At 45.8% G+C, this 19,213-nt stretch overlaps 1 protein-coding gene across 4 annotated transcripts in view; it reads left to right on the plus strand.

Annotated features, from left to right (window-relative positions):
- SH3PXD2A (SH3 and PX domains 2A) overlaps positions 1 to 19,213 on the plus strand; it is a 268,737-nt gene that overhangs the window by 35,682 nt on the left and 213,842 nt on the right. For all 4 annotated transcript variants that reach the window (XM_054832109.1, XM_054832111.1, XM_054832112.1 and 1 more), the window contains exon 2: positions 9,871 to 9,951. In XM_054832109.1, coding sequence (XP_054688084.1) covers positions 9,871 to 9,951 — 81 coding nt within the window. The remainder of the gene's footprint in view (positions 1 to 9,870; positions 9,952 to 19,213) is intronic.

The raw sequence follows: 19,213 nt of genomic DNA on the forward strand, positions 1-19,213 counted from the left end.
ATGCATTGCATGCTTGTTGAACCGTGTTTACATTTTGAGGATAAGTCCATTTTTCAGTCAGTCTTCTAGCATTTTGCAATTAAAATGCAAATACTCATCTGTCAGCACGCTATGCTGGCAGTTCTGTGATGCTTTGCTGGTTGATTCAGTTGATTTCACCTCAAGTTTTATCCTTCAGTAGTGCACGAAAAATGTAGTTAAACAAACTTTATAGATATTAGAAGAGGTTTTGAGTGGTCTTCTTTTGTAAGGGATTATAGATCACACAAGGTACTGTACCCCTCAGGACTGGCTTTGTGAATCAGAGGGTCTCTTGGTTTACACAAACTTTTTGTTTCCCTCTACTCGAGAAGGAAAAAAAAATAATCCCACTATTCTATGGCAAAATCCCAGGAGAATTTCCATTATTTGGACTAGGAATGTCCCAGAGCTTTGTCATTGTTCTGGAAAGGCCTGGAGGAGTTTTGCTCCTTTTCCCAGGCCCTTGCTTTGCTTTTCCAACGCTGCATCTGGGGGTCATATGTAAGGTTACAAATCAAAGCCGAAAGATTTGCATGCTAATATAAACTACATGCAAGTGTTGGTGCAGAGCTGGAATCCCTAACATGAGAAGCTGAAAGTGAAGTTGGGTTTTGCAATGCCTCTTTGCAATTATGAGGCAGGCTGTGCAGGGAGTTTTTGTCATTTCTGTAAGTAAAGCTATGTACCTACAGAATGCAATAATCTGCTTTGTGCCTGTACATAAAACAGGGTCAGCAATGCCATGGTGTGCTCTGTCTTTGCGTGGCCACAGGCTGTGTGTGCTCTAAGCCCTGTATAGGTGCCCCATAGCTGGGAAAACACATCGCTACAACCGACGGGCCCTCGTTCTCAGAGCAGAAAGGTACTTGGAGAGGTCTTCCCCAGGCATAAATAACTGTGCAAAGATGTGTGAGATTTGGTGTTAACTGCAAAACAGCAATTTCCAGGTCATGTTTTCTCTCTCTGTGTCTTGTCAATCTTGAGGCATTTAACACAGTAGCAAGCAGGTTTTTGTTAGTTCTCATTTGACCAAGCTATCCCTGTATCCCTGGCCCTAGGGCACTCGATGACAAACATCCCTTTGCCTTAAATACGAGCAGAGCTCTACTCATCCTATTTTGAACATCCCCCATGTCAATTCCTCTTGTGCCAGAATCAGTTCAGATGCTTCTCTCTTAAGTCTCTCTGATTTGGCAGCATCCTTCTGATATTTTAGCAATTCCACTTTCATGCGAGGTTTAATCCAGCACTGTGAAGGGAATGAAACTCTTCTTATTGGCTTCCATGGATCTGATGACTCCGTAATGGCAGTCAAAACCAGATGTGGGTTGCACTCATTTGGACCGGGGCTGGATTTAATTCACAGATATTGATCTCATCTGAGTGGTGCCAGCACTGACCGAACAGCAGACTGATCTCTTATAGCTGAAGCCAGAAAAATGTATTATAAACTAAGGAGAGATTTTAAAGGAGCTCATAGCTGTCCTCAACACTTTCCTATTAAAATTAATTTCAGTGGAAGCAGGATGAAGCCAGTTTTGAGTCAGTTTTTAAGGTCTCTTCCTGTGAAGAGAATATGGGCAGGGGAATGAAATTATCTTCATTTGCAAAAATAGTATTTTAAAAGTGCCATTACTGCTTTGTGCCTGTCCTTTACCCTGCAACCAACACAACGGCTGTAAGAGATGTGTGACATCCACCTCACCTCCACATCCAGCGCTGGCACTGAGGACTTCTGTGCTGAGCTGTACCCTTGCGGGGTGATACATTTCTTTTCAGAACAACTACAAATCAGTTTCTAAAACTAATTTAGTGAAATTGATGCAATTTTCCTATTAAATCTTTCAGTGAAACTTAATTGAAGGACTTGAAATTCAAATATGAGAGGGCCTATTTTGTCTGTTGATTGTTGCTTTTCCCAGTCGTTTCCTGTTTTTGAAAGGAGCTTCTCTTCTTTCACGAGGACATTCTCATATTTTGGGGTCTTTATGAAACACCAACCATTTGCTGGGGAGAAAGACACAAGCACTGAGTTAAAATAGTTTATAATTCAGGTGGGATCCAGGTTTAAGAGGCAATAAGATGAAAACTTTTTACCTTCAAGTGCAGCTGGATTATTTTCATTTGCTTGCCATAGACAACCTCTTTCAGACCCAGGTGGGGCATTTGAGAAGGCCATGAGGGAGCCAGGTTTCACAGAGAGCCTGTATGTTCTTATTTCCATTTTATGTTTGTCACTCTGCTATTCTAATGCTCTGTAGGCTTAGATGATGTGTTTTCTAATTGTGTCTCAACTCTTAAATGGCAGAAACTCAGTTATGTAGTTATTCTGCTTCACAAATAGTTTCATCACATGTGGAAAGTAAACGCAGGTGGATAGGAACAGATTGGAAACTGAAATACAAGTCCACGATGTACTCTGCACAGATGCTTTCCCTCTCGTGTACACATGTAAATCTAATGGGTAGATGTTGTCTGCTTCCCTTGTTTGCTCTTTCTTTGCAGGGAGGCTGCTATTCTGCTTCCTGAAGAAGGGAGGCAGTAGCAGGGAAGCGACCAGTCTTTACTAGTCCTGTTTCTTATTTTTTTTTCTGTGAGCTCCAGTTATTGGATATGTTGGAGATAAGATAGGAGCCTTGACAGGTCTTTGACACGACCCAGGGTATCAGTTTAAAAACAAACAAAGCCCTGCTAATGCAACACAGATATTGCATGTCTGCAAGAATTAGACACGTCGCATTCTGCTCGCACACCCCTAAGAATGAAGTTAAATGAAGTAATCAAACGAGCCCAGCAAGAGGCTTGGAAGCAGTTTGTAACCAAGCTGCAGGGCTCCCAGCCGTTCCAGTTCTGCAGCTCTCTGGTCAAGTTACTGTCGCAAATCATGGGTGCAAACTCCACTTTTTACCTTTTTATGCCTCTCATGGCCATGCAAATGGCCACACAAAAAAATGCAGTGAAGAGGTTTTTTCCCCTTTTGGCTTATTGCTCTGATTGTGTGGGACTTGTTAGCATCTTCTTAGCAGGAAGGTGCTGCAAAGGCCTGAAGTGAGTACTTAAAAACTCAAGTTGGCAAATGCCAAAAGCCTTGAGGGGTGAAGATGAGACTAAATAGAAATTTGAACCACGGACTTTGAAACCTCATCAATGTATGAGAAAAATATGGGAGGCTAAGTATTGTCTTACTCTGCCTGTGTAAGCACAATGAGCTGGATTAGTCACTCAGACACAACCCTGTTACTTGTCTGGTCCGTATCCCTGAAGCTAGGAAACCAGCAAAAACCTCTAGCCAGGTGCCTCCATACTCAAATGAGCTCCTCTTCCTGTGTTCCCAGGGACGTCTGCTGGCTGGCTCGAGGTAGTTGTTTGCTATCCTCATTATTAGGATTGAGGAAAGAGAAATGGATTTTATCCTGGCTAATTCTCCACTGGGAGGAAGGTGGAGTGCCCGTATAAGATGCAGTAGTGGTGAGATTCTCTAAACTAGAAAGGACTCAGCTTGAGTCTCAGAGTATGGCTTGGTTCAGAGCTAGACATGAGTTTATTTGTCTTCTACACAGAACACATTTGATGTGATGTGGCTGAACAGAGAAGCAGTATTAATCTTGCATTAATCTTCTTGCATTGCCATTCAGAGGTGAAACAAGATCCACAAAAGAAAACAATGAAGGAAGGAAGGAAAACTCACCTATCCTTTTTTTTTTTTTCCTCCCCTCTCTCTGTATGTTAGACTGTAAACTAGCTTGCAAATTGTGACGCAAACTGGGATTGCTGTGTCCTGCTTAAATTGTGTGGTGTCTGCTCACAGATGAGAACTGGCAAATGCTGGGGCTGTCCAATTTGTTCCCTCCCAGCATACTGTAACTGTGCTTTGCTTCCAAAACTGAGATACATGCAACATTGGTCCATCAGACCTGTGCATTGTTTTGGCTTTTTCTCAGTTACATTTCCCCCATTGGTAATGGAAATGCGAGCCGGGTAGAGGGAAGTCCATGAAACCACATCTGCTTCATGAAAACGCCAGATATTCCGCACCTTTGTGCAGCCTGTGTCAGTCCCCGTGCTCAGGACCCTGCCATGACAGCAGCCACCCCGTGAGAAGCTCTCCTGTTTGGGGCTGCTTGGGTTTCATGTTTCTTCCCAGCCTCATCCCTGTTTCTCGGCTCAATCTTCAAATTCTTGGGGCAAGAACAGCTCTGGACTGGGGTTGAAAATAGCTCTTCCTTGGCCCTGCCCTGGCTGAGTTGTGGTCCCCCCGAGACTGTTGTGCTGAAAAGTGATATCATTACATGGCACTGGTGGTGGACTCGCCATGGGCTTGGGGCTGAGGGTCTGACTTCATGTCTGTAGGAATTTCCCAGGTCTCACAGTGCTTTTCAGGGCCTTTTGGATGCTGGAGAGCTGGGCAAGGAGCCCACGCTGCGCTCTTTGGATCCAGAGTCGAATGCGAACTTTCCGAAAGTCTGAATGCGATCCAAGGCAAGGGAAGGCACAGGTGATGTGTGCGTGAGGAGGGGTTGCATTCTTCGTGCTTATTCCTGGGGCATTTTATTCTCCCTGCTGCCATGCTGGCTCTTATGTATAAGGTGGGAATTGAGGACACCAGGGGTTCTCACCCCACATATCCAGGTGGGGAAACCGTGGCTACCAGTGCCAGTGTCTTGAGGGGTGCAAGAAGGTACCTAAAAATCAACCATGCTACTGCTGAAAGGTGAGCAGCTTTGCTGCTTCAGCCTTGTGGGTACTGAAAGTGCTGTCCCTAGGGTGTTATCACTCTAAATCTGGGTCTGGGCCAGCACTGATTTGTACTCATCAGAGCATCTGTGACATTAAAAGCATTATGCAAACAGTAAGTTGGTGCAGTGCCTGTACTCCAGTAATTTAGGACACGGATGTATGTTGATGTTGTGGAGGGCTGCTGCAGTTTGAGCTGTTTTAATGTAAACTCAGCTAAATGAACCAGCTGAAATTGCTGGAAGCCTTGCGGGATTCAGGCTGACTTTGCAGGGAAGCAGACCAGGGAGCGTTTGCATGCTGAGCTGTGCTGGTGGAAAGTTCCCAGCTCACAGGCAATGATAGCATCTGAATATGGGGAAAAGGAGTGTCTTTTCCAACTCAGTCATGATTCACTGGAGGACAAACATCCAACACTTTAATACAAGACTTTGAAGAAGCTGATATTCTCCAGGATAAAATGGGCTATCGTGATGGTATCTGCATACAAGTTGCACCATAGCGTAGTTTTTTGCATTGATAAAACTTTCCTAGTAGCTGATATTTACTGTAATTACTTATTAAAGGTTAACAGCACTCTCTCTCATGTGTGCAGGGATATTTCTAGTCTCTACTTTTCAATCTTGTCTTTGCCAATAGCTCATGTATTTGTGAATGTTCTTATCTTCGTCTCATCAAACTGCTTGTTTCAGGCATTTATCTTCCACTCCAGCTCATCTGGCCGTAGGAAAGAAAACATTAGGCTCTAAAAAGCCAATTGAAAAATCAGTCACATGAGAATAACCTCAATTCTTTACCTCTGGGTTTTGTGCCAGCTGGAACTGGGTATTTTGCATTGAAAATAAGACGTTCAATGACAAAGTCATGCCCATTTGAGTGAATACTTTTTGTAATAGGAAGTCATCTCTCCTCATCACTTGGTGTAGGCAGTAAAGAGAGAGCAATAACTCCAGTTTGCAATACATTTTCTGCTCTGTGATGGATAAAATGGAAGTTTCCCAGCTAGAATTAAACAATAATTAGCAGCTGATAAAATCCCCCTGACATCCTGCACCTTTTATGCAGCATGAATATTAAGAGCTGCTTATCAAGCTCAGTTCCTGATTAATATTCTTCAGTTTGTACAGACCTGCTTCTTGTTTCTCTGAAGAAGGATTTACTTTAAAATACGTAGTAGACTAAAAAAAGACTGGATTTCTGAAACTAAATATTGAACATTCTTAGTGGCTGGAGTATCCAGTGATTGTGCACTAAGTTGTTTGTAATTTGTACTTCAATTATTTATTATGAAGAACTTTTTTTGTTAAGGATTTTTAAGGTGAGGCATTTGCAGCTGCATTTTGACTTCTTTAAGGTCATAAATGTAGCAGATACGTAAAGCAGGTCTTTTAACCTTCATTAATTATTGTAGTAATTAGTAATTTGCAATCATGATTAAAGTTTAGTTCTGTAGTAAAACACTGTACTTACATGGAAGAGCTTGCTCCAAGACACCTCAGATGCTTTGATTTTATCTTCTTTTATCAAGAAGCAGCGTGCTGCAGGCCTGGGACTCTCCCGTGGGCAGGACCAGCTGTGTGCTGGAGCGGTGGCTTGCATGGCTCGGTTTTGGGGAGCCATCAGATGCCACAGAAAGCCCTCCCTTGGCTCTGCAAGCAGCTCGTGAGGGTGATGCTGGGCCTGCCGGGCATTTGAGCGTGGGACGGCTCTCCATATTTATCTGACATTTCCTGCTGCCTCCTTGTCCTGTTGCGTTTGCATGACCTCAGGCACCCCCAGGACTGCTTTTCTCATTCTCCCCAGGGATATCGTTGATCGCTTTCACAGCGACCTGTTTTAAGATCTGAGCAAAAAAAAATGATGAGGTAAGCTGATGTAATGTTTGCTGCTCATGAAAAGGTTATGGGTCCAGCTAAGGCAGCAGAAGCAAATAATCACCAAACTCTGATCTCTGAGGGAGAGAAATGTGATATTTAAGGCTTTTGAAACCTCTAAACCTTTCTTTTAAAATCTGGTATTTTACAGATCTTTTCTGAGTTCAAGCAAACAGTTATTCCCCATTATATTAAATGGTGGCCTTAAAGAAGCAATTTGATTTACACATAAATAAGCAAAGAAAATCAATAGCCATTTCAGATTTTGCACCTGCATCCCACCACACAGATTTTGTTCCCATTTGTTTCTCGCTTCACAGAGCTCCAGGTTATGACTGAAGGCTTTTCTTGCTCCTGCTATGATCTTCCCATGAAATAGAAGTCAGTGCATCTGCACACTGCCTGATTCATCGCTTGCTGAGCTTGAAGACACCTAAGGCTCAAAAAGATTTAATTGCTGTTTTAAATGCACAGCAAAACCCTGGCTTGACTGAAGTCAGTGGCAGCTTCTGCAGAGCCAGGATTTCAGAGATGGGACTGTATCTGCACCGTGCGGTGGGGTCCTGCTCCTACACCCGCTCCCTGCACCAGACACATCCAGCCTCTTGCCCAGAATATCTCTCCACACCCAGCTCAGCCTCACCTCGTGTGATGGGGGTGTTGTGCCACTTACTGCACCACTGAACAAAGCAGCATTAACTCCTGTCTGGACTAGATCTCAATCAAGCAGACTTGCAGGCTGTTAAAAATTTCAGGGACATGCAGTTTTTGTGGGTTCTGAAGAGAAACATGGGGAAGCCTGAAGTGCCATGAAATTCAAAAAGCCTGGATGTCTGTGGCATATGTATTTTCTTCTAGTTTATGGAGAAAAGATGCATAATTAAAGAAAAACTATGATCTTTATTTGCATGTACACTATGTTTCTCCTATCCCTGTCTCATCCCCTTTGTGAGAACCCAGGGCCAGAATTACAGTATCTGAAGTTGCTTTTGGATCCCAGTCAGCTCCCATCTGTCATGATCTGTTTTTAATCGAATGGGTTTTTCCATCTGAAAGTAGCTGTTGGATAGAGAACGAGTAGAAATATTTGTGTTGTGAATTAGCTCAGAGTGAAGCTACAAACTCCCCCCCCCCCCCCCCAACAAACACATGGAAAAATATTCTTCAGAGTAGCGTGGCTGGCCTGAAAATTGGCAACAGCAGCTTCCTTCCCAGCCTCTGACTTCTCTGGCTTTTTTGCATGGCTAAGATCTTTAAAGGGAACATGAAATCTTCATGTTATGCAGTCTTATCCCCCCTTCATGAGGCAGGGCAGTGCTGGTGTCACCCTTGTGCATAGGGGTACTGCAGGAGGGAGGTTGCGTGGCTTGGTTTTCCAGGAGAAATAGAGGAATAACTCAACAGAGGAATAACCTGGGTTTGCTGAGACTTGTGCTCTCGTCCCTGGACAGTCTTTCCTTTGCCAGCCTCAATGATCTCCGCTCCTGTGGGAGCAGCAGATAGGTTTGATACGATAACTGAGTCAAATTGAGGCTCTTAGTCCTTGCCCTCAGTGTTCTATGAAAGGCCCCAGATCTCCTTAACAGCCTGTGCTCAGTGTGTCCAGTTCTCAAATACCATGAAACTGGGCTGCAGGAGACAGGGAGAAAACTGCCTTGGGGACTGAACAAGGTCATAACAAGCAGAGAGGAAAATGAGGCCGCAGGACCTCCATGGTTTTCAGGACATCAGATGACACCTCTCTCCTACCAGGAGAGAAGGGAAAAATCCTTTAGTAGTCCTTGGAGAAGCATTGTTGACTGTTCTTCAACGTCCCTCCAGGGGTTTTCATGCAATACCTTTTATCATTAAAAACACAGAAGCAATTACCCTGCATCAGCACCTTAGAAGATGGGCTAGTGTCCTGGGGGAGGTGGAGAAGAGGGGGGTGATTATCTATTCCCCATCATTGCAGACAGTGAGCTTCACTTCTGCATCCATGGCAAAAGGGAGAGCTCCTGCTGCAGCACTGGGGCTGAGGAGGGATGCTTTCCTGTTTCCTCTGCCAGATCTGTATCTCACTCCATATGTGAAGCCTGGAAATTGCTTTAAAAGTCCAGGAGCTGGTCTCACTGTGATTTCCATTACATTGGCATTGCGTAGTCACCCTCAGTGGTCGTCCTTGATGGCTTCAGCCTGTGTTTGCTGAAGTCTTGTTGTGTATGTGTCATTGAGGCAGCAGAACCATTTGGCTTGAAGGCTAGTGTATGAGAGAGCAGAAAGCAGAATCTGGCTTGTTTTTTCCTTTTTTTTTTAAAAAAAATGTTTTGGAGGTAGTAGGGTCAAAAGGAAACATTTGTGTGTTAGATGTGTGTGCATGCGCGTGTGAATCTTTTTTTTTTTTTTTTTTTTTAATTGCAACTTCCGGCAAAACAGTGTTTCTGTAAAATGATTGTTTTGTAGCTGGACTAGGGCTGAACAAGGGAAATCCTGGGCTTGTTCTGGGCTTGTGTTGCTGTTTCCACCACTGTAAGAAAACAGCGTCACTCTTGCTGACCTGCTTTACATCACCTTTGAATGAGTCTGATAGGTGCCAGAGCTGCTGAGTGGCATGGTGTGACTCAGCAAGGGCTGCATGCTGTAGGGTTGAGCTGTTGTCATGCAGGTAGGGCTGTGTGTAAGTAGCTGCGTTGCATGGCTGTAATCCTACAACCCCCCTGGAGCTGAGTTCCTTTTGAATTTCCTTGTTGAACTAGAGCCACATCTCACCTGGGAAGGGCCACAGTCACAGCTCTATATACAAGGAAAACCTGGAGCATGGGGTTGGAGCAGCCAGCCATGGGGTTCAGCAGCAGCCCACGATGGGCTGTTGCTTCAGGGGTGGAATAGCTTTCCCAGCTGTGCCTGCAACAGGCCCTGGGACCCTCTGAACAGGCAGAGGTAGAAGGCAAAGTGTACTATCGTGGACCACAAAATGCACCATCATTTGATTAAAGTTCTCATCGCAGGGAGGGCAAAATCAGTGGGAGCTGGTGATGGGGATGGGTGGGAGAACACTGGGCGCTCTCCTGAGAACTCTGCTAAAGGCTGCAGTGGGGCAATGGCTTTAATTTAGGCTAGTCCTGCACCCAGGGTTATATTCCTCATTGTGAGCAAGAGCAGCCAGTGAGATGTGGAATTTACCTGTACTGGCTGTTCAGCCTGTAGAGATACCCTGTGCTTCAGAGCCCACCTTAACTTGTGTTTTCCTTTCCCTGAACAGGTCTATATCATAAACGTAACATGGTCCGACCTGACTTCCCAGATCATCTACCGGAGATACAGCAAGTTCTTTGACCTGCAGGTAAGTCTATCTTGTCTAACACAAAATATTATTTCTACTCACACTTCTAGTCATGTTCTTAGCTGGGTTAATCATACCTTTAAATAAGTCTTTGTGCTTGTTTGGTCTGTTACGTGTCATGATCTTGAAACTTTTCAGACTCTGTCCTTGTAGGGTATAAGATAAGTGGGTGGTATGCTCACAGTGAGTAACTTGCACTGTAAAGACATTTAAAGCTGACATTTTCATGAATGGGTCCTATTGAGGAGGGGATCTAATTTTAAATACTTCAGATGCACTTAGAACAGAGAGCAAGCTACGTTTTGGGCTCCCAGAAACTACTTACCCAAATAACTGAAAACAACAGAGCTTTTGCACACTCCCACAGCAGTTCAGTAATGGAGATGGTAGTGGAAACCTTCCAGTCCCTTCTCCTAACCATCTACCCAGCCAGCCGGTGTCCTGGCTCCTGTTATATTCCCTGCCTGTCTATTTAGATTTCATCGAAAGCTTTCTTGCTGGCTGAAGTTTGAAGCCAGGAAACTAGAAATGTCCAAATTACAAAGTTTCAGCATGGCCATCAGATACTTCATTTCTGGTGCTGCTCCATGGCACCTGCATGGGTAGAGAGAGCTTTCTGGCTCTTATCCTATTTATCAGTAATCCAGATTCATTAATAACTTTGTATCAGTGTGCCTTTGTAGACGGCAAAACTGTAATTGCCTGGGGTTATGAAATCTGTTTGGAGACAGGTGAAAACAAAAGATGTGCTTTGGACTCCTGAACTTTGGGGGAAGCGTCAGTTTTGAGGTGGAGCTTGTGGTTGGAGCTGGGCTGTAGTTAGAATGTCAAATGAGTCCTCATAGCCAGTCTTAAGGGTGTACACAGCTGGCTGAGCTGTGCCCTGGGAAATAACACTGAGCCTTTTGCCATGATAAATTAGGAAGAAAAAAAAAGGTTCCTTCTGTGGGTACCTGATCTGAGATACCTTGGAGAGTCCTAGTTTCATCATTGCCTCCCCTTTTATGTGTCATTTCTGATACTCAGACATCTGAAGTCTCTAGCCTGTTTTGCAAGCTGTTATCACTTATGGCCCCCTACCTTTTCTGGTGGAAAACAAGACCATTTCTGTGGCCATCCTGATTTCCGTGTTGCTGTGCAGCTGGAGACAAAAGAGGGATGTTCTTAAGCATCCTCTTGTGACCTTCTCCATTTCTTACTGGTCTGAACCAGCAGACCTGCCAGTCTCACTGTTGTGAAGAATATGTCAGTGGCTTCTTTGTGTCTGATGTACCTGCTAAAGATGCACAGCTCCGTAATCACAAACATTTGTTTTCAGCGTGCAGATTGTGGCCAAAACGGTTTCTTTCTCTCTCTGTCTTTTTTTTTTTTTCCCCCCCAGTTCTGTTTTCATGTATGTGTTCTTCTGGGTCTCCTGGCCTTTCCTGGTAGGTTTGAAAAGTTCCCATCAAGTGTGGAGTTATCAATGGGGTTAGTGTGTTGGACAGGAAATGATGTCTCAATCAGGGAGTGAGTCCTGAAAGGTCCCATTGATAAGTGCAAGGGGGCCTAGCGCCAGTGGAAAACTCCTGCTTGCACAACGCTTCTCCCCCCCACGAGAAAATACGACAAGAAAGTAACAAAATTCCCTTCCTTAACCCTTTTCCCTCCCAGGAATCTCTGTCAGGGCCACCACAGTGTGAGCAGTGACAGCCCTCTGCAACAGCCTCTTTAGCTCTTGCAGCATGAGGTGTACAGTTACCAAAACTGAGGTCTTCACTGGTGTTTCCACAATCTTGTGATGTCTCTGTAAGCATGTCACTGTGGCGATCTGTGCCTCAGTTTCCAAGCTGTAAGATGGAGACAAGGCCCTGTGTGTTCAGGCATGTCATAAGGTGTTTTTAGACTCCCAGAGGTGATTCTTTTTTGGGGTTTTTTTGCTATTATTTTTTTCTGGGCTCTTGATGCTGCCAGAGCATCTCCTTGATGAGCCAGGGGAAATGGGCTTTCTGTCTTGAACTGCAGCTTGTACTTACAACTAAGGAAGCCAGCAAAGGGAGCTGGAAAAGCAACTGAAAGGTTTAGGGCACTTTGGGAAACCCTTGTGTTTTAGGAAACTTATGGCTTGACATGCAGTGATTCTTGCTCACCAGCAAATGCTGCTTTACCGCAGCACGTGGGTAAGCAAGCATGCAAAGCTTCATGTAGAAGCTCTGCAGCCCCTTTTCCATCTACTTGCAATTGCTCAGTCATAATGCTTAGTTAATGGCTCCCTGTACCTGGTGGACCTGCTTTTAATATCTCTAGCTTCAGGCATCTGCAACAAGGAGACCTTCATAGCATTTATAGGAAAATACAACTATTGTAAAGCAGCTGTTTCAGGGTTTAGCAGTGGAGGATTCCCCATGTTTGCTGTCTGAACCATGACTGGCCTGTAATGGGGCTCTCAGCTGCACTGTATCTTGCCTTGCAGACAGCAATTCCCAGTCATGTTAAGATTTCCTGAAGGGAAGAGTGATGTTTCTAATGGAAAGCCCAGAGCAGAGCCTTTCGTGATGAAAGTTGGAGAGCAACATGGGGGTGCCAGTCCACATTCCCCAAACTCTTGAAGGGCTGAACATGGCTTTTGGTTGTGTACCACACAGCAGGTGTTGAGGGTGCCATCTGCTTGTTGAGGATCAAGGTCGTCTCCTTAAATCCTCCTCGCTTTGCTTCAGATAAGATGATGACCTGTGGTTTCCAAATTTGTGGTGGAAGCTCGAACTTCTGAGCTAGCACTGGTTGGACCTGCGTTTTGCAACCTGATACCATGCATGGTGGCCTTAGCTTAATCAATATACTTTGGTGATGTCCTGGCTTGTCGCCACGTGGCCCTTCCAGCAGAAAATCAAGCAAATGGTCAGTGAGTAAAGCTCAGCTGATTTGCGGGCACCGCTCCTGTCCAAAACAGCTGGAGTCTGCAGGTCTCTGACAGCTCCACTCATCCTACTGTGTCCACAACAGAGCTGCGCTTCCGGACTTGCTAAGCCTGCACGTGTCTCCTTTGCCTTTGACTGGAAGTGGGGGAACAAGGGCTGACTTGTAATGACTTAAGCAGGGCTGCAATGCCTGTTTTTGACAGTGACACCGGATAGGACCCATGGAGAAACCTGGGGAGCTGCTTAGGGGCAAGGAGGGAGGCATACAGATAATTAATTTCACTACTGCAATTTCATATTTCTTTAAAAAAAGAGCCCGTCCTTCCTTGAACGGCTGTCTCTGTGGGACGTGGCTCAGTGGTTTTGAGAGCCTGTGCATTACTAGATACTGGGGTTTTTGAAACACTTCCTAGCAAATCCTCTTATGCACTGCAGGCAGTAAGAGGCTGCTCTGTCCCAAGGATTCAAACCCTAGAAGTGTTTGGTCATGCTATTTCAGCAGCGCATATGCTTGAATTGGGAGTCAGGCTGTTTTCAAGATGAGTAATAGGGCAGCGAGACTGGACGTACCATGGGATTTGGAAGCTGGAGTTTGCTTCATGAAGGTGTGAGAAGTAAGGCAAACAAAACCCAATGCAACAAGCCAAGCATCAGCCTTGTGCTGCTTCATTGAGGGCTAGAGAGCTACAAATATGGGCTTAAATTAAATCAGGTTGTTGCTGTATCATTTAATTATGCAACCAAGTCACATCTGCTGCTGAGCGTGGGTCAAATGATGGTAGCAGAATACATGTGGATGCCAACATTTCAGTAAATAGGATTGAAAGTATTGAATTAACTCTGCATAGATGAAAGCATTAGGATAAATTGCTTGTCAAGTCCAATTATCTGTTGTCTTTCACCCTGGGGAGGCATTTGCACCTGAGCACCACATGGGGTCAAAGCCACCTCCTAATGTAATTGAAGTGCTGCTTTCTCATGCACTCTGCACCTGGGTGCTTGGCTCTTGTCTGCAATGCAGAATGGGGGAGCATGATGTGCCCATCACTGGGAGAGATGGTGATGTGAACATCACTTGTAGCTAGCGCTGACCCTCACAGCAGGCTGGTGGCTTGTTCAGGTACATTCCCTGGATACCGTTCACAGTCTCCCACTATCGCTGATGGATTTGCTAGTGGTGGTAGCAGAAGCCTCTCCTGAATTGGTAGTTCAGGCTGGCAATGCTCCTGTTGTCCCCAAAGATGCTGAGAAAGGACACTGTTTTATTGGGATAGCAGGGATAACTCCTGGCATTTCCACTGTGCAGTAAAAGACATCTACAGATGTAAGACTCATGTTTTTCTGGCTGGAAGGTGCTTTTGGAGGCTGTTAGCAGGATGGGGATTTGCAGCTGAGTGTTTGCATAAGTAATTACCCAAAGCATAAGGTGAAGTGTAGGGATGCAACCAGCTTACCCTCCCAGTCACCATGCTGGACTGGGAAGCAACGACAGTGTTTGCAGCTGGCAAGTACGAAGGGTGGCTCTTACCCCACTCCCCACCTCACCCTGCCAGTTGCTCAGTACCACCTTGGGCTTTTTATAGATGCTATGACCCCATTTGGGTCATAACCCTCTCCCCAGCAAAGCGAGCAGGGAAAATGTGACCATGCTTCAGTGCCTGGTATCTTAGCTTCAATCACCAGCAGCTCATATTCTGCATTTTATCCAGCAACTCCAAACGTTCTAGTCTGATTTCATACCTGTCTTACTCAGTGCCTGGAGTCAGAGCATGAACAGGACCAGAGCCTCGGCAGAGGGACCAAACCCTATGTTCAGATACCGGCCTCTCCATTGCTCGCGTGAGGACAGCTGGGTCTCTGTGTGTGGAAGATCCTTTCTCACAATAGCAAAATGCAGCTTTCTCCAAGGCAAAACACAGCAGCTGGCTTTAGCGGCATGCCAGAATCCCAAGTTGTGTTTCTGGCTGTGTGAGAGGCGAGTGATGTCCTCGCTGGAGCTGCAGCAGGAATGTTAGGTAGGCAGATTGCCGTCTCTCCACACAATGACCCGCACAGATGTTTTGGCTGCAAGGAGACATCTGAAATGTCACAATTTTGAAAAGGCAAATAAACAAGGCTCTGTTCAAGCATTGGCTTTGTGTATCAGTTAGCAAAAAATTATCTGCCTGATGTGGTCTGCTGATCTAAGCAGGTTTTCTTCAAAGTGGCGCAGAAAGAGGAACTCACTAGCAGCCAATTAGAACATTAAAAAAATAAAGAATATCAAGAATTTTATTAGGGAGCGGAAAGAGATATAAGTTGTTTCCAGGCTGACGATAAAACATCAAGAGCTTCATTTGTTATTGCTAGGGTCATCCTGATTGTTTATAGTACTATAATGGAGTAACTGAGCATTGAAGAGCACATTAAACAAAAATGGTACTATAAAAAAACAGTAATTGCTTTTCTTACTTGGGCTGGAGTTCATCCGAATGCTGTTGCTATTGATCGTTCTTCCGTTACGTGCTCTTCTGTACAGAGTTCCCTTTCTCTGTTACCCCAAGCTGTATCAAATATTGTAACATCCACTCTTGTTTGCAGTTTGGTGTTTGTAACTGTGCCATGTGCCTGAGCACCCTGCGTTTCACCAGGTTACTGTTGCTGAAAACAGGACCCGTCAGCTTTGGGGTGCAGGCTTTCTGGGGCAGAGTAAAGGGAGAGTCGGCACAGGGTAATGACTGTTTTTGATGGACATATGATCCTTCATATTGTAACGTTCATGCTTTTAGCTCTGCAGGAGCGATGAATGGACAAGCTCAAGCATGTGCTAAATTTATTAGTGGTGAAGAGCATAGGTAAGAATACAATGGGTCAAGTGTGTTCCTGCTTTTGCAGATGCTGACTCCTAACCCTCAACCTGCTGGGCCTTTATAGCAGGATGAATAGAGTCACCCACCTGGTCTTCTCAGCCATCCACAGCAGCAGGGTCACTCTGCAATGAGTGATGCTCTGTTCCATAGGTGCCACCCTGCACATAGCTCCTGGCAGTGTGGGAAGGGAAGGAGGGCTGTTGATGTGGCTCTGCGCGTGATGCAGCTTGCCCCTCTCGCAGCGTGGGAGGTTTGTGTTAAAAACATTCCCAGCCTCTGACGAGCTTGGGGAGTGTTTCTGTTGGGCTACGCATGTGCGTCTGAGGGTACGTATGGAAACAGGCAGGAAAGCTGGAGGAGAAGGTGGGGTTGAATAGGGCAGGGGAGGAGGTGGGGAAGAACAGCATGGCAGAGGGTTATTGCATCAGTGTGGTGCAAGTAAGTAGTGAAACATAAGGCAAAGAGGGAGAAGGGGAAGATTTTACTTGCTGGCATTGCTCCCGCTGGGCTGTGTTGACAGCAGGGGATCTGGGCTCTGCAGTCAATGCATGTGCCTTCCTCTGCTCTGGGCTATGCTGGCCAGGATGGTCTGGATTGCAAGGATCAAATTTCTCCTGCTCCCATTCCCTCGGTGTGGGATGCTGGCCCTCAGCATCCTGGCCCAGCTGCAGACAGTGAGAGCTGCTGCGAAATCCTCCTCCAGACCAGGGGCTGGCTTCACGGCCATCCCTGATAGTCATGGGGCTGTGGGGATGGAGTTACTCCAGCAGTTGGGATGTAGGGTTTGGTTTGAAAACAGCTTCCTTAAGAGCAGGATTGAAACTGAAACAAGCCTGGGAAAATTCAGAGGAAATCTGAACGTGGCTCTGTCAACATGTCTGTTCCCAAAGGTCAGCACCGGCTCCTTGGGGAGAAATGGCATGTCCTTTCTTCCAAGTAAACATGGGCCAGTTTGCTGCTGCTGCTATCCTGGACAGTGTGTGGAGAGGCCAACAGTGGCAAGGTTTGCAGGTGATGCAGAAAACCAGATTTCCAGGAGGAGTCCTGGGCTGCTGACTGTGCCTGCTGCATTTTGGCAGCTGTGCTGGAGCTCCCGGTGCAGCCGCGCTTGCAAGACTTGGCTCTTAGCAGCGGCAACCCCTTGATGCCTGCCCTCAGAAAAATAGCCCAGCAGAAAGCTTGCCAGTAACAGGGCTTGCTGGGGGAATTGAGATGCCCCTGGAAAAAAAAGAATAGCTGATATAGTTATTGAGCTGGGAATGGTTGTCTCAGCTGATTTAAAGGCTATTTAAATACCATTTTTCCTTCTAGCGCTCAGTCAGTGCCTTAGGATACCAGCTGGCTTGGGGGGCAGTATCTTTGTCTGCAATGAATAAATGGAATTGTTTATAATTCTTATTTCCATCATTATTTAAATGTTTGCTTGGCAAAACAATCTGTTCAGCTTCCAGTATTTGTTTCTAAAGAGTCTTTACACGTCAAACAAAGACAAGGGCTGTGATGGGGAAATGGCAAAGTGCCTGCCAAGCTACAATAGAGGGCACGTTCAATGTCCACTGCAAATAACCTGCAGTTGAGAAAGCGACCCAACCTACGTGAGCCCTCCCCTTCATACTTCTGCACTTGGGTGCTGTTGAGGCATAGACCTGACACTTGAATATTGCCCGTACGCTGCACTGTGGGAATCTTCTACATGACAGCTACAGAGCGATATTTGCTGCTCATCACCAATTTAGAATACTCCTCTGCCTGCCCCATGCACAGGTCTGGCCAGGAGAATGGGTGAGCTTAGAAAGCGAGGTAGTGGCTTAGCCAGCTCCTCAGGGTGTGACGGCAGCAAGGCAAGACCAGAGGTGATACCCGCACTACCCTGTCCCGGTGGTCTGAGTTGTCAATAGCGATGCCCCTCTATAATGACAGGGAATGGATTTTACTATCAAAGGATTAAGGCTTTCATTTTCTCTGGGGGCTTCCGTGGGTCGGAGGTGAGTCTCCCAATGGTGCCATCGGAACCTCTCACTGCACAAAAGGTATTGCAATACCAGGAATCATAGAATCATAAATGGTTTGGGTTGGAAGGGACCTCAAAGATCATCTAGTTCCAACCCACCCTGCCATGGGTAGGGGCACCCTCCACTAGACCAGGTTGCCCAAAGCCTCATCCAACCTGGCCTTAAACACTGCCAGGGATGGGGCATCCACAAACACCCACAGGAGTCTTATACCTTCTGGACAAGGTAGCAGTGAGGTTTTGGGGCTTTGGTTGGGTGGTTGTCCTGACCCCACTGTGGGATGGGAATCTCTGGAAGCTGCATCTCTGAAAGCTGTGTCCTTGATTTCCTCGTTGCACAAGACCAGGGTGACTGGTCAGTGACTGCAGTGGATGCTGTTTGGGGTCATTGCACCATGTGAACATTGTTCCATACAATGCTGATATTCTCCTGGATGTTGACAAGTCCTTATTCCCTGGTGTTCATGTCCTGTGTGTGGAGTCAGTAGTATTGAAACATTTCATCACACCATCAAGAAGCTTTCACCTTATCTGACCCAGATTAAATGCTCATTAACTTCTAAGGTCTTACAGGAGCATGACATCAAGTGGCAGGCTGCTCTGAAAATGAGTTTTTCCCCATCTATCCTTGCGATCTCTTCGTGTGCTGTGACAACCTAAGCTGCTCTAGAGGGGCTGCGCAATTAGTGATCTGCTCTGATTACTGAAGGAAATTCACTGTCGCTGCTCATTTCCTGTCTTTTGCAGCCTGTGAGTAGTTCAACACTGGCAGATCTTTGTTAACATTCAATTTGTAGCTCTTCTTTAGGCATGATCCTGATAGTAGAAGTAGAACAAAGTTTAATTCAGCTACAGGCTCTATATGTAGTTAGATAAATGAGTAGGGCTTTTTTTGAAAGATTGGCAGCATCACAAAGAGGTTGTTGACTTCTTTGCTGTGTCCTTTTAACTATACATGGTCTCCTACTGCTGTTCCTCAACCTTCTTAGAAAGCATCTTCCATCTTCACTCTAGGGAGAGTATGTGTGTGTATGCACACAGACGTATCCCTCATCCCTGCTGGAATAAATCAGAATTGCTCAACTGTGTGCTTTTGGCCAGCAGATAAATTTTATTTGGCAAGAGAAGAGCCTGTGCCCCTGGGGCCAAGGGGACTGTGGTGTGTGATCTGAGGTGGGTAATGCTTTGGAAACTGCTGCCTCTGACAATGCCAACGTTTGGGTTTTGCTCTGCATGATTTCACGAGACCTGGATGCATTGAGTGCCCTGTTGATCTCATCAACCATGAGAGAGTGTGAAGTCCATCTCTGAGGTGTGTGATCATGCTGCGATGGCGATGACTGCCAGCTCTGCTTCACGGAGGAAGGCCTTGGGGGGTTCAGAGGGGAGCGTGGAGTTACAAAGTGGCTCCGATTTCAGCTGGAGAGTGAGAGCTCATAAAGTAGAGTTCCCCCAGAGACCCGATCTCTGGAATAGCAGCTATGGGAAGTGTCCTGGTTAGGAGG

This window comes from Grus americana, chromosome 7, assembly GCF_028858705.1.
Source record: "Grus americana isolate bGruAme1 chromosome 7, bGruAme1.mat, whole genome shotgun sequence".
In the NCBI taxonomy this organism is placed as follows: Eukaryota; Metazoa; Chordata; class Aves; order Gruiformes; family Gruidae; genus Grus; species Grus americana.